Consider the following 25,227-nt stretch of genomic DNA (forward strand, 5'->3'; position numbering starts at 1 on the left):
AAAGCAGCAGGCGATGACTTGGCCGGATGATAGGTCCCTATCAGTGCGGCTTCAGACCAGGGAAGTCCACTATCGACCAAATATTCACACTACAGCCGATCTTGGAAGAAACCCAGGAACTTCAAATCGATACCCACCATCTCTTTATCCATTTTAAAGCCGCGTATGACAGCATCTATAGGGAAGACCTCTACAGAGCATTGTCTAGTTTTGGCATCCCTGTCAAACTTATCCGTTTGTGCAGAATGGCGATGGAGAATGCACGATGCTCTAACAAGGTCGAAAAAGATTTAGCGATGCATTTGATGTCAAAAAAGGTTTTAGACAAGGCGATGCACTGTCATGCGACTTCTTTAACATCGTTCTGGAAAAAATTGTGCAAAACTCAACTGTCAAACTAGAGGCACAATCTTCCAAAGGTCCATCCAATTACTCGGATATGGAGATGATATTGACATAATTGGAAGGTCAAAGCGTGATGTCAGTGGAGCGTTCAGGAGCATTGCGACGGAAGCGAAGAAGATGGGTTTAGTGGTCAATGAGGCAAGACCAAGGATATGCTGTCATCAAAAAAGGACACTGAACGACGACGTCTTGGACAAAACGTCACCATTGACAGCTATAACTTTGAGGTAGTTAAGGACTTTGTCTACCTAGGCACCGCTATTAATGCAGACAACGACACCAGCGCTGAAATCAAACGAAGAATAACTCTTGCAAATCGCTGCTTCTTTGGACTTAGAAGGCAATTGAGAAGATAAGTCCTCTCTCGAGCATCTTAAATCACCATCGATAAGACACTCATCATTCTCCTTTATGTAGCTGAGGTTTGGACCCTGTCAAATAAAGATGAGAGCGACTTAGGATGCTTCGAGAGAAACATTCTTCGGGTGATTTTTGGTCCCGTACGCATAGATGGAGTAGAAGATATAACGACAAACTGTACGGGCTGTACAGCGGCACTGATCTAGTTACCAGAATTAAAGTCCAACGGTTTATATGGCTAGGTCATGTAGAGCGAATGGACATCAACGCTCCAGCCCGGAAGCTCTTCGAATCCAATCTGGCGGGACGGCCGGCGCGCAGTAGAGAAAGACCGCGACTTAGGTGGCGCACCCAGGTGGGAGAGGACCTCAACCAACTTAGCGTGCGAAACTGAAGACAGCTAGCTAGGGACCGAACTGGCTGGAGACGCATGGTGATTGAGGCCCAGGTCCGCCCCGGGCTGTAGTGCCTTCTTAAGTAAGTAAGTAATTTCTTTTTTCTCAAAATTTTACGAGAAGTTAAAAACCTTTTTTTCGTTGCACAAAATTGTTTTGGAGAGGAAATCATTTTTTATTCGTAAAATTTTCGAAGTGACAAAATTTTTGTTCAGGTTCTTAGATTTATAAAAAAAAACAGTTAATTGGATTTTTTTCCAAAAAAATGTTGGTTTGGTATCACGTTACAATATATAATTTAATTCAAGTCTTTACTCCTTTTGGTTCTTGAAATATTTAGAGTAAAGCAAAGTTTTAACATTTTTTTTTTTAACTGCTATAATAAAAGAACGGAGCCCGCAATTGACTTGAGAGCCCTTTCTGCATCTTTCTGCCTTATTATCTGTTTAACAAAATTTATTGAAATCGATATCTCTGCTGGTTCTTGAGCTATGGACAACGAAAAAAACGTCACGAACGGACGGACGTACGAACGTTTGTTCACATGCATCCACAGACATCTTTCTAAAAATCTTTTATTTCAAGTCTAGGGACCTTAAAACTTCGAGAAATGTCAATTTGACAAATCGGACCCAGTACAATAAATTCCTATGGGAAGTTAAAAATAGGTTCGATTGAAAAATGGCCTTCACTGGTGTACAAATTTTGACTTCAGCCATTTTGTACTTTTCGTCCATAAATAGTCCAGCAATAATCCGCCAACATTGAAGCTCCGCAATTATCGGGAATAAACTCTTTGTGGAAATGTAAAACACGGACTTTCAATGACATATTGCAACCTTATTTTGTTTTTTCCTTACCATCTAAAACCGAGTCAAAGTTGAAGTCTTTAAATGTATCTCTTATCTAAGGGTAGACGAATATAACTTATTTGATTTTAGCCTTACTTAGTCGTAAACATTTTTGGCAAAGGTATTAAAAGCAGTTCCTTCTCTGTTCATTGCTTTTTTGAAATTTTTCATAAGTCCTAGTTTTATATGCAAAGGTGGAAGTAACATCTTTTTTTGAAGTGACAGAAGATAAGATTACAACTTTTTTTTATAAAATGTAAATGGCCCATTCACAGATGAAGCAACAAAATAGCCTGATTGGAGTCCAAACAGCAGACGACTTTCAAATCCCATTACCACATCATATTTAATCCGCTGCATATCAGTTCCTATATTTTCATAAGACTTCTTTACATGAACTGCGTAACTAATAGGAATTGAGGGTAAAATATTTTGAGTATGCAACAACACATCCTTTAAGCTTAACCTAGAGCTATCTTTGAAAAGCCTCCATTCCTTCGGTTTATAAGTCATGTTAAGAACTACGATAGGACCAAGGGCATCATAGCTTGGACGATTCAAAGTCCCTAACAAGATCATTCAATCCAGCTTTCGTTATTCTGTGGTGCTGGGATGATTTTCTAGGAACGTGAAGTTAAAGAAATTGTTGCTGAAGCAGGTGTAGATGTTATTTCGATTTTTCGGAATCGAGTGAAAATTCGGAAAATGCAAGTATCGTAAAAACTTAAAATAATAAATGACTTTTATTCATTAACTTGTGTTATTCCGAAAACTTTTTCACTGCAGTCCATAAAGTATGATTACTACAAAATGACAATCATAACTAAACTTTTACTTTTAAAAACAAAATATATTAACAAAAGCACAACAAATTAGCAGGAAAATCCTTGGGTGTGACAAGTTATGCAAGCAGCCAAAAACGAACTTCTCGGATGGTTTTCTCTCTAGGAAAAAGTATTAAAACCTTCGAACTATGAGTGAAAAACTGAGAAACTTTCAATTTCCGCGAAAACAAAATAAAACAAATTGAAAATGGTTTAAAAAATTCAACTCACCCACTTTACAAAGGAAACGCACATAAAACCTTTAGAAAAACGTATTAAATGTTTATATTGCGACAACAGAGTAATCCTCAATTCACGCTAGACAAGTTGATGCCCTTGTAAATCACTCCTCTATGCTTATGGTAAGGAGTAGCAAAATAGTAGATTTATATTTTTATTGTATGCGGAAATCCCATTTTAACATTATCTTCATTTTCAACAAAGTAAAGTGTCAAATTCTTAAAATTTCAAGGATTTTTATTTCGAAATTTGTGCGTTTTCTTGTAACTTCTTTCTTTTTATTTGTCACATTCATATCCTTTTTTATTTAATGTTTTTTAATATGGTGGAGGGAAATGGAGAAAGCATCAAGATAGGAACGGAAGTGCAGACAGTTTATTTTACAACGTTTAGTACTTCAACGTGTGTATCTTTACTTTACAAGTGAGCTAGCGTTTTATTTAGATAAGTTTCTACGAGTAATGGGATTTTAAAACTCACAATTTGTCATAGATTAGATAATGACATTCTTCAAATTGTTTTATAGAAAAACCTATTTCAAATTTCTTTCAGATACCTTTGTTTAAAAATTTTACATAACTTATGTAGATTTTGGGCTAATATCCAATTTCTTGATGAAGTTTGAATCGGTTTTTATTTTTGAAGCTTAGTTTGAAAATAATTAGAGTTGACTACACTATACCCCATCCTCAGTTTTATAACTATAGCTTCAAAGTGACTATACCTCCCAAGTCTTCTTGGGAGAATATATCATTTTTGAACGATGATCCTATAAACTTTTATACAGACGGATAAAAAACGGGGGATGGGGTTGGTGGAGACGTATACTCAGATAGACTAAACTTAAGTCTCTCCTTTCGTCTACCCGATCATTGTATCGTGTTCCAAGCTGAAACCGTGGCTATAAAACAAGTCCTATCATGGCTAAGATAAAACGTTATATCAACTAATAATAGACGCATCTTCTCGGATAGCCAAGCTGCGTTAAAGTCCCTACACTCTGTCTCCACTAACTCACTAACAGCTCTAAATTGTCGATCATCTCTTACGGAGATGGCTTCACAGTTCAACATTCACCTTTTCATGGTGCCGGGCCATAGAGACATTCCAGGAAATTGCAAAGCTGACGAACTTGCAAAAACCGGAACAACTTTACCTCTGCTGGCTTACAATGCTAGCATAGGTATAGGTATCCCTTAGCTACATGTAAACTCATGCTAAAGCAAGATACCATCGAGAAAACAAACTTCAGGTGGAATAACACCACCACCTGTTTAGCTTAATAGGAAGACATGCTATTCGACTTGGAGCTCGTGCAAATGATTTTTGTAGGAGTTGCATCAACGAGGAGGAGGAGGAGACAACCTCTCGTCTTCTGTGCACATGTCCTGCCTTATCATAGAATCCACCTTGAAGACTACTACTTCAACGATACCAGCGATCTCGAAAATTCTGACATTACGCTTCATTCGGAGCTCCAATTGGTTCGACGAGTTAAGCTGATCAACGGATCCATGTGGTATTCCTCTTGCGAGGAATTGACAAATCCTTCAAGAGTAATTCTTGTCATGAAAAAGTGCTTTCTCAAATTAGCCGTTCGGATTCGGCCTAAAATTGTAGGTCCCTTCCATTCCTGACAACAGTACTCGCACACAGGAATGGTTGAGAGTTGTAAGTCACTAGGCCCTGGTTCACAACGGACTGTTGCGCCACCCCATTTGATTTGAATGTGAACAAGATGGGGATTCCCGGTTTGAGGGATTGTAGTATTCGTCTAAATCTGACAGATGGCATCAAAATTTTACTTTTGGGAAATTTGAAGTTACACACTTGTCTGTTTTCACCGACGATATTTGAATTTGAAAATGTTTCCAGGAATTTGAACAGGAGAATCTACATTAGACCTATTAACATTTTTTGAAATACACCCGAATCTTGTCACAAGGATTAAATTGATAGGGTTAAGAAATGCGATTCTTTACCGACCATTCCAAATGTTAACATTGAAAAAATTAAACGGAAAATCCATACGTTGGAAATTTAGTCGCGAGTTTCGTGCAATAGAAAAAAGCAAGAAGAGTGGCGCAGGCTTAGAAGATATCCCTGAACTTAAGCTGTGGTGTTTTGACCAGTTGCAGTTTCTAAAACCATTTTTTCAAACGAAACCTTCGGTTTCGAATTTACCAGTGTGAATCTTTTCCGCTATGCCCTTACGGGGATTTTCTACTTCTTGTTGGGAGTAGGAACTTGTTGTTGGTACGTCCGTGGAAGTGTTCGATGTTGTTGCCATTGAAATTTGCTCATGGTGAAGAGACTTTGGGGGACGTTTCGCAACAGACTCAGGCTTACCCACTTCCTAGCCGACAAAAACTTGGTGATGAGTAGGACTTGATTCCTGATATGCACAAAGGGTCTGGCAGGTCCTCCGATGATCGAACCTGGAGCCAAATCGATCATTTTGCTATCGACGGAAGAAACTTCTGTAGCATACTTGGTTTTCACCAAGTATATGTAGATTCTGAACACTATTTAGTTGGTGCAAAACTACGCTTCCAAAGATCAAAAGACTGTTGTGAAGACGCAGTTGCTTAATGTGGATGAAGCCCACGATCCTGCCAACGAGCAGTTTCGAGAAATTCGTTTAGTTGATGTTCTGGAGTTTCGTCATGTCGAGTTTTCTATACCTGCCAAATTGATGCTACTTATCAGGACGACGTCGGGGAATTCTCGATGCTGCATCAAAATTGGTGCAGAATAAACCGAAACAACTAGAGGAGCTCCAATGTTGTTCTTGAGAGAGTGGTGCGAAACACCAACGTCAACACCAATGGCACCATCTTTCAAAAATTCACACAATAGCTTGTATATGCAGATGACTTCGACCTTAATGGTAGAACCAAACGAGCAGTTATGGGTGCCTTTTACGGTCTGAAGTAAACAAAATGGGTCTTGTGATTGACGAGAACAATAGGAAGCATTTACTGTCAACTGTATAGAGTCGATTAACATCGTAGGATCGGTCAGAACGGGACCATTGATAAGTATAACTTCGAGGTGGTAAATGAATTTAACTATCTGGGTATTGCTGTTAATTTTGCAAATGACATTAGCGCTGAAATCAAACGTAGAATTAGTCTTCCTAATCGCTGCTTATTTGCCTAAGGAAGCAATTGAGGAATAAGGGCCTTTCTGGAAGTACCGAGGAGACACTGTACAAAACATTTATATGGACCGATTTGAGTCGACAGGCAAAACAATATCTGGTGGAGACGAACTATACGAGTTATACAGGGACTTGTCACTGGTGAAAAAGCTACGTGTTCAATCATTAAGATAGGAGACATCAGACTAGAGATCGAGTAAGCAACTTAAAGAAAAACAAACAGGAAACGTTTTTAAAAACTCCAATATCTACAATGATAATATTGGTTTGATTCAATTACGTGTGGAACGAAATATCGGACAAATGGACACCGTGACTTCGTTATCATCTCACATTGGAATACATCATTCACAGCCTTATTTCGGCCCGGTGATGCTGTCAACCCATAAACCGCACCAAACAGTTACTCTTTGTGGGTGCATTGGTTTTTCGACACTCACTCTTTGATGTGCCACCTATGTTTTTCGTCAAGAGCTCTATGTTTGGTTACCTCAAAACGTAAGTCTTCCCAAGCGGGAATTTACTTTCGTATCCCAAAAACGTTTCACTCTTCTTAATATGGTCTTGAGAAAATTGAAATTTTGTTTTCCTTGGACTGAAAGTTTTTTTGCTGGCCCTATTTCTATATGAATATCGGCACCTCTAAGCATTCTTCGAATTCTTTCGGTACTGCTCTTTTCATTTTAATATTTTCTGCTGCTTTAAGTATTTGAGGAGCACTTAAGGTTGGATCTTACTTTACTCTTCTTGCAATCCATCTTAGGTCACTGTTAAAAAATATTAAAAATAAAAAATATTATTTGGGACTTTCCTTTATTTGCTGATAATTCGATTTTCGTGTACATATTGCTCAATCATGTACCGAAAGGTTATAGAACGGTTAATTCAAACCATTTCAGCAATTTTTCTTTCGCTAATTCTATATATTTGTAGTGTTTGATAGCTAAATCGCGACTTTCTAAGCACACACAAATATGAAAAAATAAAATTTTAACGAAATGCACGTCAAAATTGTTAACGGTCAAGTTGAGTAAATCATTTAAGATGAGATCAAATATACTTGAGGATTTGAGTAAAAAGAATAATAGGTGACTATTTATATTGCATTTGAATATTGCTTTTTAAAGACTGCATAAACCTCGTTTTTTGGAAACTTTTGACATACCTATTTCGTCTATAAAATTTTAGCTTTTAGGCAAATAAAAATACTGTCATTCAAGCTAAGAGCCACTGTACATAATATAAGTCGTAGCAGAAAACACATTCCAAACACCTTTAATCTACAGCTAATATAATTCAACAACTCAGCGAGCGTCAGCAAAACTCTCTTAACCAATCAGCTTAAGTGCACTTCTGCTTCGGTATTCAAATTCAAATCAAACAAATGCAAAAACGGATTCAAATTTGTAGCACCTTCTATAAACTTAGTCATTTTATTTTTTAACACTTTTTCAAAATCACAATCAAAACCACAAACATACACAAATTCAAAAATTCAATCCATATCAATTCCGAAAAAGGCATTGCAATCAATCCAGAATTCAAAATGCCAGCTAAAATTTAACAAAAATAAAACACAAAACTTTTAACTAAAATACAGAAAATACGACACAATGCATCAAGCTCTGAGCGAAAATAATGGTAAATTTTCAGATACAATGGTTAAAATAAGAGGGTCATATCATATCCTTTTTTAAAAACGTTTTGAATAGAACATCACACCGAATCCATTTTTAATCATAAACAAAAATAAAATGAGAACACAAAAATAAAAGATGAGTGGAAAACGACAAACCAAAAGCCATCCCAAAACATTGTGAATATTTGTATTTAAATCCATAGGTAACTATGACCGTATTTATATAACAAAATGGTGTATATCCGCGTAGATCCTGTCAGGCATACACAACGAGCCACATCCACCAATGAGACGGCGGCAGCAATGACGACGACGACGGCGACGTCAGGCGACAAAAAAGAATACCAATCCCTCCTCGACCATTATGCATTTGGACAAATGCATAAAATAGAACAAAATTATTTTTCGGAGGATGCTCCTCCATTGAAACGTAATATGTATGAGGTGCACGAAACACGAGTAGAGGTATTGTATATATGTATGCACTATGCAGGAAACGACGAGTAAGGGGAGGAAGTACATCTCGTTGGTGCCATTTCACGTACTGACCTATATTTTGTGGAATTTTTTTTTCTAGCATCTATACTGTACATATTTACGTACATTTATTTGTTTCACATGTCCTTTTTTTTTTTTGTTTTGTTTTTAATTTGTCGCAAGGATCCTAGTTATACGCATTCTAAATGAAAATGTTTCGCATGCACACTACACAATATATCTACATACATACATACGTAAAGTACAACTGTCAAATAGAACAAAAACAACCTTCAAATCACTAAAAAAAGATCGAAAAATCGAGGTAAGCATCCGCATTCACATTCACATCACAAACTATAAACACTATGAACGTTTTTGTTCTTTAACTTCATTCGCTTTTTTTGTTTCCTTTTTTTTGAAATTAATACTACTCAAATTCCAAAAATGGACATTTCGGAATCCATTGTGAATGAACTTTAGTTTCCTCTTGGTGACTTAAAGGAAACAGAACTTTTGCATGCATCACTTTAATGAAGCTTCATCATACCGGAAATTACACCATTTTAACTTTATCATGTCTGGCTTTGTGTTTGTGAATTGTCTCATTTTATAATATGTAATTGAACTCTTGGGGTGTGTTCATTTTCTAGCCATAGTCAATTATGTATGTTATGTCAAAAACAAATTTAAAGTGACGTACCAGTGTTTTTTGGGATTTATTAATAGTACAGTTAAGGATTATTGATATATAAATATGAGGTACACATAAACCATAACTTAATCTTAAGGTAATAAACTGTGGACTTTCCTGGTCTAAAACCACACTGATAAGGACCTATCAGGTTGTTGACGATGGGCTTTAGAAGATTTTATAGACGATGTTAAGTAGACTGATTTCTCTATAGTTGGTGCAGTTTAGAGGGTCTCCTTTTTTCAGGGTCGGGCAATCATACTGAAATAAACGGTGATTTTTTAAGAGCTTGAGAACTTTTTAAAAATAAAACGCATAAAATTTGCAAAATCTCATCGATTCTTTATTTGAAACGTTAGATTGGTCCATGACATTTACTTTTTGAAGATAATTTCATTTAAATGTTGACCGCGGCTGCGTCTTAGGTGGTCCATTCGTAAAGTCCAATTTTGGGTAACTTTTTCGAGCATTTCGGCCGGAATAGCCCGAATTTCTTCGGAAATGTTGTCTTCCAAAGCTGAAATAGTTGCTGGCTTATTTGTGTAGACTTGACGTAGCCCCACAAAAATAGTCTAAAGGCGTCAAATCGCATGATCTTGGTGGCCAACTTACCGGTCCATTCCTTGAGATGAATTGTTCTCCGAAGTTTTCCCTCAAAATGGCCATAGAATCGCTAGCTGTGTGGCATGTAGCGCCATCTTGTTGAAATCACATGTCAACCAAGTTCAGTTCTTCCATTTTTGGCAACAAAAAGTTTGTTAGCATTGAACGATAGCGATCGCCATTCAGCGTAACGTTGCTTCCAACAGCATCTTTGAAAAAATACGGTAAAATGATTCCACCAGCGTATAAACCACACCAAACAGTGCATTTTTCGGGATGCATGGGCAGTTCTTGAACGGCTTCTGGTTGCTCTTCACTCCAAATGCGGCAATTGCCTATTTACGTAGCCATTCAACCAGAAATGAGCCTCATAGCTGAACAAAATTTGTCGATAAAAAAGCGGATTTTCTGCCAACTTTTCTAGAGCCCATTCACTGAAAATTCGACGTTGTGGCAGATCGTTCGGCTTCAGTTCTTGCACGAGCTGTATTTTATACGGTTTTACACCAAGATCTTTGCGTAAAATCTTCCATGTGATCGAATAATACAAACCCAATTGCTGCGAACGGCGACGAATCGACATTTCACGGTCTTCAGCAACACTCTCAGAAACAGACGCAATATTCTCTTCTGTACGCACTGTACGCATTCGTGTGGTTGGTATAATGTCCAATAAAGTAAACTGAGTGCGAAACTTGGTCACAATCGCATTAATTGTTTGCTCACTTGGTCGATTATGTAGACCATAAATCGGACGTAAAGCGCGAAACACATTTCGAACCGAACACTGATTTTGGTAATAAAATTCAATGATTTGCAAGCGTTGCTCGTTAGTAAGTCTATTCATGATGAAATGTCAAAGCATACTGAGCATCTTTCTCTTTGACACCATGTCTGAAATCGCGCGTGATCTGTCAAATACTAATGCATGAAAATCCTAACCTCAAAAAAATCACCCTTTACAACTAATCTCCAGCTGCTTTAAAGAGCTCAGCATTCAAGCCATCCGCTCCAGCGGCTTTATTAGACTTCAGCTTAGACATGGCAATCTTTACTTTGTCTAAGTTGGAAGGGCGGGATCATTGGCTTTCGTCGTCTATGTTGAATGTATCATCCTGCCTGACAGCGGAATGCAGTTCGTCGTCGCCGTTATACAGTCTGCAGAATTAATCCTTCCATATCCTCAGCATTGACAGAGGTTGCACTTTGATGTCTCCACTTTCGTTTTTGCAGCCTTCGGTTCTAGGTTTATGTACCTGTGAATTTCGTTTCACCTGTTCCTAAAACTTTCCAACTTCATTCCTCCTTTTAAACCTCTCAACAACTTTGACGCTTCTCATGCCCTCTCTTTTTCCTTCTGAGAAGTCGGTGTTAATCCCGACTCTTTTGCTTATAGAGCTCATGAGCAGCTCTCGTCCTTTTATGCAGCGCCGCTTTGCAAGCCTGTTGTTTAGCTGCATTTGCCTGCCGACATTCCTCATCAAACCACTCTAGAGGTGGCTTCCCTGATTGCATCTTGGCAATGTTGCCACTAGTTTTCGATACATTGTATTGGTGACAGAGAACTTCGAGAGAGGTTACTTGTATCTCGGTGTGAAAAGGATTTGTTGATCTCTGGCGATTGTAGCCGCTCGACATTGTACCTTCTCCCACCACCTCGCTGTTTTGCCTTGGGTCTGGAAATCTGAAGTGCTACCTATGCTACAATGAAGTTGTGGCCCGAGTCGATGTTAGCTCCTTTTAAAGTTCGTCTCTCCATGATGCTGGAAGCGTGTCTGACGTAGATCGCAGTATGGTCAATCCTGTTGACGGTAGATTGATCTGGAAAATTCCAAGTTCCTTTGTGGATGTTGAGGTGTGGAAAACGCGTACTGGCTATCATGACTTTTCACCCCTCAGCAAAATCTATGAGCCTGAATGCGTTGTTGGAAGTGTAGTCGTGCAGACTGTTCTTCCCGATTATTCCACCAAAGATGTCTTCCCTTCCTAGCTTGGCACAGGAAAATTTTAATATCGGAGCTAGGACACTGCTCATAAGTTTTGTCTGAGAGCTTGAAGAACATATCATTGGTGTTGTCGTCTTTTTCTTCTGTGGGGGCGTGTGCACATATAAGGCTAATGTTGCTTCTTCTTGCCTAAGTCTGGCTCCAATGTAGAAGCCACATCCAAATAAGCGCTCTTGGTTTTTGTAGTAGCAGTCACCATAGTAAATATCGCAGTTTTTCATCCTCTCTATACCCGACCTATCCCATCGTATTTCCTAGATGGCACTAATGTCTGCTTTATAGCAGTCTAGAGCCTCCGCTAATACTTCGACTGCACTTGTTCTGTTAAGGGACCTAACATTCCACGTGCATATCCGAAGTCCGTTGTCCTTAATTCGTTTGCGTAGGTTGTCAACAGTAAGTTCGTCCGTATCCGAAGCTTGTAATTGCTTCGCAACTATGAGACTTTTACGTGGCCAGGAAGTCACCCCGACGGCACAACCCCTAACCTGGAGGGCCAGATCCTAAGTATAACTCCAAGGATGGGGAGCCAGATAAAACCGCTCTTTATAGGCCTGGTAGCAGTCAAATCCGTTTTAAGTATTATTTAAAAAAAAAAAACTTTGTTTTCAATTAAAAGGGATTCTCTGTGGAAAAAGTTTTACTAAAAAAATACCTTAGCTGACCATTATAGCTGAAGGTAATATAGTGTCTAAAAGATTAATTGGTTTGTAACATTAAAACAAAAAGAAGGATAAGTTGTATAAAAGAATAATTTATTTTTCGTAATTTTGTTCAATTTGTTCCCATTGGTTTTATATCTTTCCGCTCAGCTGTTTGCAACAAAATGGATTTAATTGTGAAATTCGTTGAACATTATATTAAATTAAGCTAGCTGTTTTCAGCAATACTGATTTCATTGTAAAAGTTTGGCACTTCGACTTCGTTTCTTCTTTAAAAACACTCTTTGATCGATGGTTTATAAGTTCGACATTTTCCTGTCCATGCAACCCATGCCTCGAAGCCTTGTTCCTTTTTAATTACACGAGCACATTTAACTGCCTTGGTAATATTGTCTTGCATCAAATCATTGCAAGAAACTTTGCAAATATTCTCCGATTGCTGTCGTCTGTCCGAAGGCTTACACCAGTAACGATCGTTTACTTGGAAAATTCCCCAATCACTACTGCCATCTGAATTGCTGTGATTGATAGCTTTAGTATTGTAACTGCTTTCTCCTTTTGCCAGACAAACCCAATCCCGAAGCTCAGACTTGGGCACGCCTAGACGATACATTGCCCGAGCAAGTTCACATTTTTTAAAAATTTTTCCTTGTGTTTTTTCGATACAAACAATGGCTATTATTGAAAACAAAGCGAGTACGAATTTCAACTTAAACATTCTAAATGAAATGTCAATTGAAAATAAACTGATGAAATTCTAAAAAATTTTACCACTTTTTATACTTTTTCTATGGACTAGCAATCTATCTTAACACTTGCCACACAAATTGGATTGTGGTAAATATAATGATTTTATCTTAAAGCAAATGTTTTAATTATAATATGATTATGCGAAACATAAATATTCATAAACAAGTATAGGGTGTTTTGTTAGGAGCTTAGGAACTTTAAGTACTAGCACAAGAACAAATGTTTCATTATTTTAATTCGGTAGATGGCACTAGTTTTTAAAATGTGTTCCCTCCACAACTACGAGCAAGTTAGACTAAATTGTTGCTATTATTTCCAAAAAAAAGAAAGTTATCTATTAATGCTTTAAAGAGTTGCTTGTTTGCCAGCATAAGACATGATTTAACATAGCTCCTTTCAAGATTAACGATAGACGCTACATCGAACGTACGTGAGGAACATTTAACATACAAACTTTTCTGACGCCTCGCTGTCTGGTTGGAACAAAGTATCATCAATGTTTAGCGTATTTAAAAAAAAAACACCCTATACCAACATTAAAAATTAGTACTTTTATTTGAATACAATATCAAGTTTCTGTTCTATTCCAAATAATTAGAATATATGATTATAAACAAAAAAATTGTGTAGACAATATCAATTAAAATTTTGTACGCCAACGAATGTTCAAGAGGGCAAGGGACTCCCAAAAGATAATAATTAAGCTTTCATACTTCATGTATTAACATAAATTTACATAACGTGTGCCTAGAACCAAAAGTCACCGAAACCGAAACACGTTCTAAAGTAGGCCAAATGAGTCAGTCTGTATAAACTGAATTTTAAGAACTGCTTAATGGGCCAGTTTACTTAACATGTTGAAATCACATCATTCTATATGTCATCTTGAAATTTATAGATGTCGGAATATATTATATATGGTGAAATGTTTTAGGCTCGTTCAGTAAAAGTTTATTGAGAAAATTGTTTAAGTTGGATTTAAATAGGAACTAGTGACTTGCTCTCAACCATTTCTGTGTGCGAGTACTATTGTCAGGTATAGAGGAGACCTACAGTTTAGAGTCGGATCCGATAGGCTAATTTGAGAAAGCGCTTTTCATGATAAGAATTACTCTTGGAGAATTGTTCAATTCCTCGTACCCGTGAAAAAAAAACTTAGATGGCACAGGCAGGAATCGTACCCAAGACCTCTAGCATGACAGTTCTACGTGCAAACCATCATGCCACGGGTGCTGAATTGGGTACTAAGTTCGATTTACCAAAATTAAATTTATAAGTTCAATAACATTTACAAAACTTACAATATCTACGTTTTAACGCGTCAACAGCAATTTCTGATCCTGGTTTCTAAAAATTAGTTTTCATTATGACGGGTAGGTGGCTATTTTACAATACTAATTGTAAGGTAGTGTCAACTGTATTTGGAAGAAAAGAGACACAACATTTTTGGAAATTAAACAAAAATAAGAAAAACGGAGATAGATAAATGAACGTTCTACGTTTCGGATCCTTTTACATTTTTTCAAATAAGATGTTTCCTTAAGATGTTCAGAAACAAATTTTGAACTAAAAACCAAACTGCGACTCTTGATTTTCAATGAACTGAATAGGCACGGCGACAATTTAATAATTTTGTATGAGTTGGATAATTTAAATCAAACCTTTCAGTTTTTTCAGTGAGATTCACTTTCTGTTTTAAAATTGGCTAATGGGTCTACATGACTTAGCACTGTTTGAAAAGCTATCGACTTGATTAGACACTTAGACCCAAACGTACTGATAAAATTGGCTCAAGGCGTAATGGCTAGTTTTTTTTTTCTTATAAAAATGAAGATTTGTACAGATGAAACAACAGCAGCTGAAAGACGAGCAACTGTGGAATAATTTAAGCTAATAAGAGGGAAATATGTACAATTTTATATGAAGACTTTCCAGAATTGGATAAAAAAAGGCAACATTTTGGTAAGTGATTATAATTTTTAATATTGTTTTAGTTTGTGCATTTTGTAATACAGTCACGTTAAATTTTATATGCATGAGTTTATAACGAAAGCGGAAAGATAAATATGTATGTTGTTTTAATCATACAGATAACAGATGACTTGAATGTTTAAAATCCTATCTCTTCATCTTGCCAAGGAACTGATCCAACTTCAGAGACAAAATATTCAGCAAATGTTGCTCTGATATTTCTGGTTCTATCTAGTCACTTTGAAAATCAAACTCATCTTTTCGTCTGACAAAATTATGTAATATTGTGCATGCTTTTCCTACCCAGATAGCTGTTTCTACATTTACGTCGAAAAGTCTTTGAAATATTCGCCATTTGTTTGACAGGACACCAAAAGCGCATTCTACATATCTCCTGGCCTAGTTAATCGATGGTTAAATACACGTTTAACCTTATCTAAATGTGTCCCTGCATAAGGTCTTAATAAATTGTCATTTAATGCAAAATCTTCGTCTCCAATAATCTCGAAAGGAACATTTGTGTTTGAATATTTACTTAAAGGTCTTGGTATAGGTAAGTGCAATGCATTTTCTGTCAACTTTTTCTAAAATGTTGTTCCCTTGAAAATTGAAGAATCACAGTCATTTCCATATGATCCGACACTCACATAATATAAACCGGTATTCTGAATCAACGACGGCTAATAGTCCTTGTAGTTGAAATACATCGTTCCACTATTTGAAGGCTTTTTTACTCTTATGTGTTTCTCCATCAGATGTTCAAATGGTAGACATGTGCATTCAAGAGGACACAAGCGTCCACAGGTTTTTCTCAAAACCCACCTCTGTCTATCAACTCCTACTCTCACCTCCCCGCGGTGAACATTGGGTGCCTCAACTGGAGATTGGGTCCCAACCGCAGTGGAAATTTGTTGGGGCAGCAAGCGAGAGCGATGGGAATAATTGTTTCCACTAAGGCACCTCTCCTTATTCAGATGGTAGCAAAGGAATTCCCGAGATGGAATCAACGGTGGCGTCTACAGTTAGAGTAAGGTTGAACTACTTAGTGAACACCTTAACGAGCGGTTTTTTCCGGCTTCCCATCCTTAGTGTTATACTTAGGATCTGGCCCTCCAGGCTGGGCGTTTGTGCCGTCGTCGGGGTGACTTCCTGGCGACGTAAAAGCCTCATAGTTGCGAAACACGAACAAGCCTCGGATACGGACGGATTTACTGTTGACAACCTCAGCAAACGAATTAAGGACAACGAACTTCGGATCCGTACTTATTTGGATGCGGCTTTGTCATTGGACCCAGACTTAGGCAAGAAGTCTTCATCCACAAAAGAACTTGGAGTTCTCCAGATCGATCCAACGTCAAACAGATTGACATTATTGCGATCGACGCTAGACACGCTTTCAGTATTATGGATGTAAGAACATTCCGAGTAGCTGACATGGACTCGGACCACTACCTCGTTGTGGCCAAGGTACCACTTCGGATTTCAAGACCCAAACCAAAACAGGGAGGTGCTGGGAGAAGGTACGACGTCGACCGGCTACAATCGCAAGAGATCGCCAAATCCTTTTCCAAACGAGTTACAAGTAACCTCTCTCGAAGTTCTCTGCCGCCGACACAATGTATCGAAAACCAGTGGCAACATTGCCAAAATGCAATCAGACCAGCCGCCTCTGACGTGTTGGGTTTCAAACAGCCACCAAAAAGGAACCCCTGGTTTGATGAGGAATGTTGACAGGCAAATGCAGCCAAACAACAGTCACGCACAGCGGTGCTGCATAAAAGGACGAGAGCTGCTCATGAGCTCTATAAGCAAAAGAGGCGAGAGGAAAGCCGACTTCTCGGAAGGAAAAAGATGGGGCATGAAAAGCGTGCGTGAAGTTCGAAAGTTTTATGAACTCTCAGGTACATGAACCTAGAACCAAAGGCCGCAAAGACGAAAGTGGAAAGATCATAGTGGAACCGCAGTCAATGCTGAGGATATGGAAGGACCACTTCTGCAGACTGTATAAAGACGACGACGAACCGAATTCCCACTGTCAGGCAGGATGATCCATTCAACATATAGACGACGTCCTCCCGACTTAGACGAAGCAAAGATTGCCATGTCTAAGCTGAAGTCTAATAAAGCCTCTGAAGCAGATGGCTTCAATGCTGAGCTCTTTAAAGCAGCTGGAGATTAGTTGGTTAGGAGCAGGCACCAACTTGTCTGTAAGATATGGTCGAAAGAAAGCATGCCCGAAGAATGGAACCTCAGTATTGTTTGCCCGATCCCGAAAAAGGAGACCCTCTAAACTGCACCAACTATAGAGGAATCAGTCTACTTAACATCGCCTATAAAATCTTCTCTGCCGTAATATGTGAACGTGTAAAGCCCATCGTCAACAACCTGATAGGTCCTTATCTGTGTGATTTTGGACCAGGAAAGTCCACAGTCGATCAAATATTCACATTACGGCAGATCCTGGAAAAAACCCAAGAACACCAAATCGACACCCACCTTCTTTTCATCGATTTCAAGGCCGCATATGACATATCTACAGGGACGAGCTGTATAGAGCCATATCTAGTTTTGGCATCCCTGCCAAACTCGTCCGTTTGTGCAGGATGACCATGGAGAACTTACGCTGATCCATAAAGGTTGGAAACAACTTAACAGAACCTTTTTTTTTTAGACAAGGTGATGCGTTGTCATGTGATTTTTTTAACATCGTGCTTGAAAGAATAGTGCAGAGCTAGCACGTCAACACCAGATACACTATCTTTCAAAAGTCTGTCCAATTACTAGCATATGCTGATGACATTGACGTAATCGGAAGAACTCAGCGTGATGTCAATGGAGTATTGAGACAGAGTCGACAAAAATGGGTCTAACGGTTAATGAGGGAAAAAAGTACATGCTGTCGTCATCATCGACAGACGTAACTTTGAGGTAGTCAAGGACTTCGTCTGCCTAGGCTCCGCTGTAAGCAACACGAGCGCTCAGGTCAAACGCAGAATAACTCTTGCTAACCGCTGTTTCTTTGGACTAAGAAAGCAATTGAGTGGTTCCTCTCTTGAGGGACCAAAGTGTTGCTATATAAGACCCTTATCATCCCCGTCCTGCTGTACGGTGCAGAAGCATGGACTATGAAAAAAGCGGATGAAAGCACCTTGGGTCGGTTCGTGAGAAAAGTTCTTTGTGTGATCTACGGTCCCGTATGCATCGAATGGAGTGGAGAAGAAGATGGAACGACGAGCTGTACGGGCTGTACAGCGACGTAGACTTAGATGTAGACAGAAGGGTAAAAGCCCAACGACTAAGATGGTTGGGTCACGTAGAGCGCATGGAAACCAATGCTCCGGCCCGGAAAGTCTTCGAATCCACACCCACAGGACAGCGCAGTAGAGGAAGACCGCGGAGCATGTGGCACTCACAATTGGAAAGTGACCTCACCCAACTTGGAGCGTGAAACTGGAGACATCTAGTTAGGGACCGAGCCAGATTTAGAAGTTTGTTGGGTGAGGCCCTAGTTCACAAAGGACTGTTGCAAAAGAATGCAATCAAATCTTTATGCTATCATTATACATTTCCAAAAGATTTTAATCAATTAATGGTTGTAAAAAAAATACAAGCTTTTTTAATGTAAAGTTAAGAACGGTGTTGAAATAATTTTAGGTCTCATAACCAATGTAAAATAAAAAAATGCATTTCGTCCACTTCATTGATTTGAACATTTTCGTTTTTTAACTTTTAGTAATTCATTTTCATTTGGCGCAAAGCTTTACGCGATTATTTGGATTTAAGGTGAGCATTTAAATTCAGACTAAAACCAATTACACTATGAGCTAGTAAATCAGTGGTATACAAAATGTTCATGGTCATTGGAAACACACCGGAAAGGGGTGTTTTTAGTTTTTCGGTTTTGTTTTTAGATTTTTATTTTTGTAGAAGAACTTAATGGAATTGGCTACGATAAGTCTGACAAAATAAACATTATAACCACAAGGAATAACTTTCATTGTACATAGTCTTTAATTAAAGCTTTATTATTTGAAATTCGTTGAAAACACGAAGTATCTACTTATTAGAGTAAAAGTTTTATAATCTGTTTTCTATTGACCTCCAAATATGAACATTAAGAGATTTGAATTAAATATTTGAAAGAATAAACCAAACTTTGAACACAAAAAAAAATATAAAAATATAATTTTATGGAAACAAAATGTTTCTATTTTCTCGACCGCTTTGTAATATTTTAAGAGTCTTTTGTCAGAAAGTGTGTCCTTCCTTAAAACTGACCCCGATATTTGTTATGGCACTAGAATGTTTAGTTTTATGTTGACACTGAATTTTGTATGTTTTCTAAATAAACAAAGCTGTGAACTTTAGAACATACGTCAAGCTGATTAGAATCCTATAAACTACAACAAGACGGTCCTACATGTCCTAAAGCACGCGGTGACAACTTTAATTGATCGGCCCGATTTATCGCATTTAAAATGTTGACGTTTTAAGGACCCCAATGACCTGCAGCATGGAAAATCGGGTAGTTGGTGATTGCCCAAAAATTAGTTTAGGCCAGCAATGCAACTTTCTTGCCATGTCGAAGTTCTTGCTTTACCTCCTCGTGTTGGCCCCAGGGCTATATACCTAAGTTTGCAAAAATTGCAAAGTCGAAGTTTCCTGACTCATCAGGATAGGTTACGGAGATTAGCACTCTTCGTAACTGAACTGCATCCAGCTAAGGAAACCGAAATTACGCCTCGGATAATTAATGAGAACTCGTTGATAACCTTTGGCTCTTGTACCCGGACAAAGATTGATTTCTGGAGTGTTAGGACGCTTCTGGACGCAGGAAGTAAAGGCCGGAACAATGCCAGATTCCTCAAAAAAAAAATGAATCTATAATACGTAGACGTAAGTGAAAATGGATTGGACATACATACGCTCCGAAAAGGTAACGATTGCATTGCAGGCCATGCAGTGGAATCAGCTCACATATGAAGGAAGAAGAGCTATGCGACCGAGAAGCATATGGCGCAGGACAGTCGAGGTGGGATCAGCGTCACTAGGCAAGAGTTGGAAGGAGCTGAAACACATCTCCGGAAAGCGTTCACGATGGCAGGTAGGCGTAGTAGAGGCCCTATGCCCCTTAAGGGGTTCCCAACGGATTTAACAGGTCTGAGGACCTAAGTAAGTAATTAATTACCCTAAACAAAAGAAATAACATTTTTGAGCATTTTGTTTTAAAGAAAATAAAATCAAAAGATGATAATAGGACTTTACAAAAAATTATGTTTTGTACCATAGTTTTATCATCATAGGAAGTAAAAAACCAGGATGGGATGCGACACTTATAACTTTTCATTGGTTTATGCGAAAAACAATCTAATGGTATTTTTAGCAACAAGTCAATTTTATTATTAAGAGAAATTGAAGAAGTTGATCTGTTTCAAGGCTAAGTTCGGGAACATTAGTCTGATATGAGCGCACGCCCCACAGAAGAGAAGGATGACAACACCAAAGATATGTTCCTCGAGCTCTTAGAGAAAACATATGAGCAGTGTCCTAGTTACGGTGTTTAAATTTTATTGGGGCGATTTAATGCCAAGCTAGGAAGGGAAGACATCTTTGGTGGAATAATAAGGAAGAACGGCCTGCACGACAACGGATTCAGGCTCATAGATTTTGCTGCGGGGCGAAACGTTATGGTAGCCAGTACGCATTTTCCACACCTCAACATCCACAAAGGATTGACCATATTGCGATCGACGCCAGACACGCTTTCAGTATCATGGATGTCCGAACTTTCCGAGTAGCTAACATTGACTCGGACCACTACCTCGTTGTAGCCAAGGTAGCACTTCGGATTTCCAGACCCAAGGCAAAACAGGGAGATGCTGGGAGAAGGTACAACGTCGAACGGCTACAATCGCAAGAGATCACCAAATCCTTTTCTGACCGAGTTACAAGTAATCTTTGTCGAAGTTCTATTCTGCCAACACAATGTATCGAAAACCAGTGGCAACATTGCCAAGAAGCAATCAAAGAAGCCGGCTCTGTTGTGCTTTGTGTTAAGAAACCACCAAGAAGAAACCCCTGGTTTGATGAGGAATGTCGGCTTGCAAATGCAGCCAAACAACAGGCATGCAAAGCGGCGCTGCATCAAGGGACGAGAGCTGCTCATGAGCTCTATGAGCAGAAGAGGTGAAACCCAACAATCCTGTCCTCCCGATTTAGACGAAGTAAAGACTGCCATTTTTGAGCTGAAGTCTAATAAAGCGGATGGCTTAAATGCCGAGCTTTCTAAAGCAGCTGGATATATGTTGGTTAGGAGCATGTGCCAACTTATTTGTAAGATATGGTCAGAAGAAAGCATGCCCGATGAATGGAACCTCAGTATTGTTTGCCCAATCCTGAAAAAAGGAGACCCTTTAAACTACACCAACTATAGAGGAATCAGTCTACTTAACATCGCCTATAAAATCTTCTCTGCCGTAATATGTGAACGTCTTAAGCCCATTGTCAACAACCTGATAGGTCCTTATCAGTGTGGTTTTAGACCAGGAAAGTCCACAGTCGATCAATATTCACTTACGGCAGATCCTGAAAAAAACCCAAGAACACCAAATCGACACACACTATCTTCTCATCGATATCAAGGTCGCATATGACAGGATCTACAGGGACGAGCTGTATAGAGCCATGTCTTGTCTTGGCATACTTGCCAAACTCGTCCGTTGGTGCAGGATGACCATGGAGAATTCTCGCTGCTCAGTTGAGGCTGGAAACAACTTAACAGACCCTTTCAATGTCAAAAGAGGTTTAAGATAAGGTCATGCCCTGTCATGCAATTTCTTAATCATTGTCCTTGAAAATGCAGAGCTTCCACTTTAACACTAGAGTCACTATCTTTCAAAAATCTTTAAAATTACTAACATAAGCTAATGAAATTGGTACAATCGTAAGAACTCGGCTTTTGTGAGTATTGAGGCAGAAGTGGCAAAAATTAAACGGTTATTGAGAGCAAAACAACGTACAGGCTTTCATCAAGAAAGGACCTACAACACCGACGTTGTTAGTTTGAAGTAGTGGAGGATTCGTCTACCTAGGTTGCGCTGTGGACACAGAAAACAACACCAGCGCTGAGATCAAACGACGAACTTCTCTTGCTAACGGCTGTTTCTTTGGGCTAAGAGAGCAATTGAGTAGTAAGGCCGTGTCTTGGGTGACCAAAGTGAAGCTTTATAAGACCTTCATCATCCCCGTCCTGCTTTATGGTGCAGAAGCATGGACTTTGACAAAACCGTACTAAAGCACTTCAAGTCGTTTCGAGAGAAAAGTTCTTCGCTTGGTCTACGGTCCCTTATGGTTAGAAGGTAAGTGGAGGAGTAGATGGAGCTCTTTGGGCTATAGGTAGACTTAACCAAAACGATAAAATTCCAACGACTGATTTGGAATCTCTACCAAACCTTAGGTCTTTCTTCATTTTAAAAGAAATAAGAACCGGTAGTGATGCTAAAGTGTAAGCCATATCAAACAGTCAATTTCACTGGATTTTATAGCGTTGTTCCTTTTAAAAGGATCATAATAAATTCCAAAATCTTACAAAACTGAAATGTCAGAGCAGTTTGACATTCTCCATGGCTGAAACACAACACGCTTCGGCTTCGGCTTCGTCTGCGTTTCGTTGGGGGTAGCTTTTTATGACACTTCCAATATGACATTTCTTAATTGGCACTTCTGTCATTAGCAGCTGTCATTTTTTCTCAAAATAAAAAAAATATGAGTTTCGAAATCGAAAAATTAAAGCAGCTTACACAGCCTATAAAACCGAATGGGAATCCCTCCAAAAGTAAATGTTATTTGTTTTTTGACTTTTTACAGCAGTAAAGCAAATGTTCAGCAAATTTGAACTAGAGCTTCCGTTTGGGGTCACGTTACGTTGTGAGAGCATGCATTGAATTCTTATGGCTCAACTTGTAAACGTCAGGCAAAGCCGAAGCAGAAGCGTGTTTGTGTTTTAGCCATAACTGTCAAAACGTAGCCAACAACCACCGACAATTTTCATGCAGATAAAAAAACACCCAATGTACCGTGTGTCGCACTAATAATTTTTACTTCCATACTTCGATCAAATTAGTTGTTAAAAAAGTTACTAAAAAACTATTGTTTTCAAGATTAAAGTTGTTTGATAAAAAGAAAAAGTCTTAACTTCTCACAACTTAAGGCGACAAAAACCCACTTTCTAAAACTTTACTTTCTTTCGACACCAAAAGTCTCCAAGAATTCGTTAGGTATATCATAGCCACAGAGTTTTTATTTTTCGTGAATCAATATATAAGAGAGTTAAGTTACAAATAACTAGAATAATACTTCTAGTTCTGATTTTGTCGGGGTAGTTTCATTTGATTTAATGCACTCCTGATACATTGCCAATCTGGCCGCCTATCTAAGAAACAAATCCAAAAGAAAAAGGCGTCCTCAATAACACATCACTGAGTGAAAATATCCACCAGCTTAATAGTGCGAAAACTTAAATTGTCGCATATTATATTTGTAAGTATTGATATATTGTGTATAAGAGTGCTGTAGTGTTGCCAAGTATTCAAAATAAAAATAGGAACTATTGAAATTTCATTAAAATCGGTTAACAACTTCCTGAGTTGATTTAAGTCAAATTATTTTCCTTAGAACATTTGAATCCAAAAAGGACAATTTAATTTTCAACTTATTCCATTTTATGTTGAAATATATTAAAAATTTTACTGTTTTATATATTTGTTACAATTTTAGAATCTATTGTTAAACAGAAAAAATGTCAATACAGAGCTTTCGGTTAAGCTGAAGCAAAAAGTTTGAAGGTTAATTTAAATTGTGGGGGTTATTAATTTTGCTGATTGAAATCATACGACAAATTCAAATTCGCTTGAGACGACTTTCTCCAGGGTTTTTCCAGTTAGAGGGCCAAGGTGGTCATGGCCAAGATACGCCGACACTTGGCAGAAACTTCCTTTGGTTGTTTCCAGCCTAGCTACGGTGGTATCTTTGTCACTGAAACGATGGCGTAACAATACATTAATGCTACGTTTCATTAGTATGCAAAGTGTGTAGTACCCAGGACTCCTGAGTCCTCGAACAACGGATCCCACAATTAATGGCTCTTGGATCAGGACAATGTCTTCCCCGTTACTCGCCAGACGGAGAAGAAGTGACGCCGATTCCTTTATGGAGTGTTGGGGATTAATCTGTACTAACTGTAGCATTTTGAATTCAATCAGGCAGATCAACCTCCACCACGGTTTTGTTCTGATCCTCTGTGTCTGAGGATGAACCCAAAAGTTCGCCCACGCTCAGAAGGATCATGTTAGGATCCGCTTTCCGCGTTAACCTCATCTTTTTTATAGATTCGAATTTAAATGGGTTCGAAGCTAAAGTTTATGGAGCTCTCGTTTAGGGCTAGAGGAGCCAAGGATTCTTTATTGAGTACCACAATGGCGCTCCTATAAAGACCCTTCACTTCCTCTAGTTTGGCTATCTTCCAGTTATGCGTCGGAAGGGACAGGTTGCAAACTTTGACCATCTCGAGAATGTCCTCGATACCAGGTTCGATCATTATCCAAATGCGGGCTCTAGGTCTGCTAGGAATGTCTTCCACAGCGACAACCTCGAGCTTCGCACCTCGCCAAACCTCACCTAACCGGCTAACTTCACTAGACCTCTGGTCGCCACAAACGATGAGTTTGACATGGCCTTGATGCCAACCCCCATTGCTTATGGAAGGAAGTGGTCCTGGAAGCTCCCTCAAAATGCTCAAAAAGACACCCGAGAGCTTAACCTTGACCAACTGCCAACGATCAGCCGATATTGTGCCATCATCATCGCTCCTGTCAATGACCGCAACTACGACTTTGCCCTTCGCGACGTCACTGAAACTGGATTGTTTCTTGATGGGATTGAGGGGGGTTGGTGTTGTGCACCCGAGGCCGTTTTGGTGTCGGTACGTCCCCTCAAGAGACCTTTCACTTTTGGGCGTAGAGTCCTTGTTGGACCTTGTTGCAGCAAGTATGCTTTTAGCACAACCCTGCCACTATTGAAATTAGGTTTCTCTACCTTTATATTCTCGTTGCTACCAACAGCAGAGGAGGGTCCATGGTTAGCCACTACTCCCTTCTCTGTGTTGGCTGCAAGAGATACGGCAGCACGCT

The 25,227-nt window shown here is 38.8% G+C and overlaps 2 protein-coding genes across 2 annotated transcripts in view; one reads left to right on the forward strand and one right to left on the reverse strand.

Annotated features, from left to right (window-relative positions):
• LOC129942051 (uncharacterized) overlaps window positions 1–25,227 on the forward strand; it is a 379,273-nt gene that overhangs the window by 169,182 nt on the left and 184,864 nt on the right. The window lies entirely within an intron of this gene.
• LOC129942052 (lysozyme 1B-like) lies at window positions 12,390–13,049 on the reverse strand. Its single transcript, XM_056050847.1, has one exon. It carries the CDS (start codon window positions 13,035–13,037, stop codon window positions 12,591–12,593), a length of 447 nt encoding a protein of 148 aa, XP_055906822.1. The 5' UTR covers window positions 13,038–13,049; the 3' UTR covers window positions 12,390–12,590.

Source organism: Eupeodes corollae, chromosome 1 (genome assembly GCF_945859685.1).
Source record: "Eupeodes corollae chromosome 1, idEupCoro1.1, whole genome shotgun sequence".
Classification (NCBI taxonomy): Eukaryota; Metazoa; Arthropoda; class Insecta; order Diptera; family Syrphidae; genus Eupeodes; species Eupeodes corollae.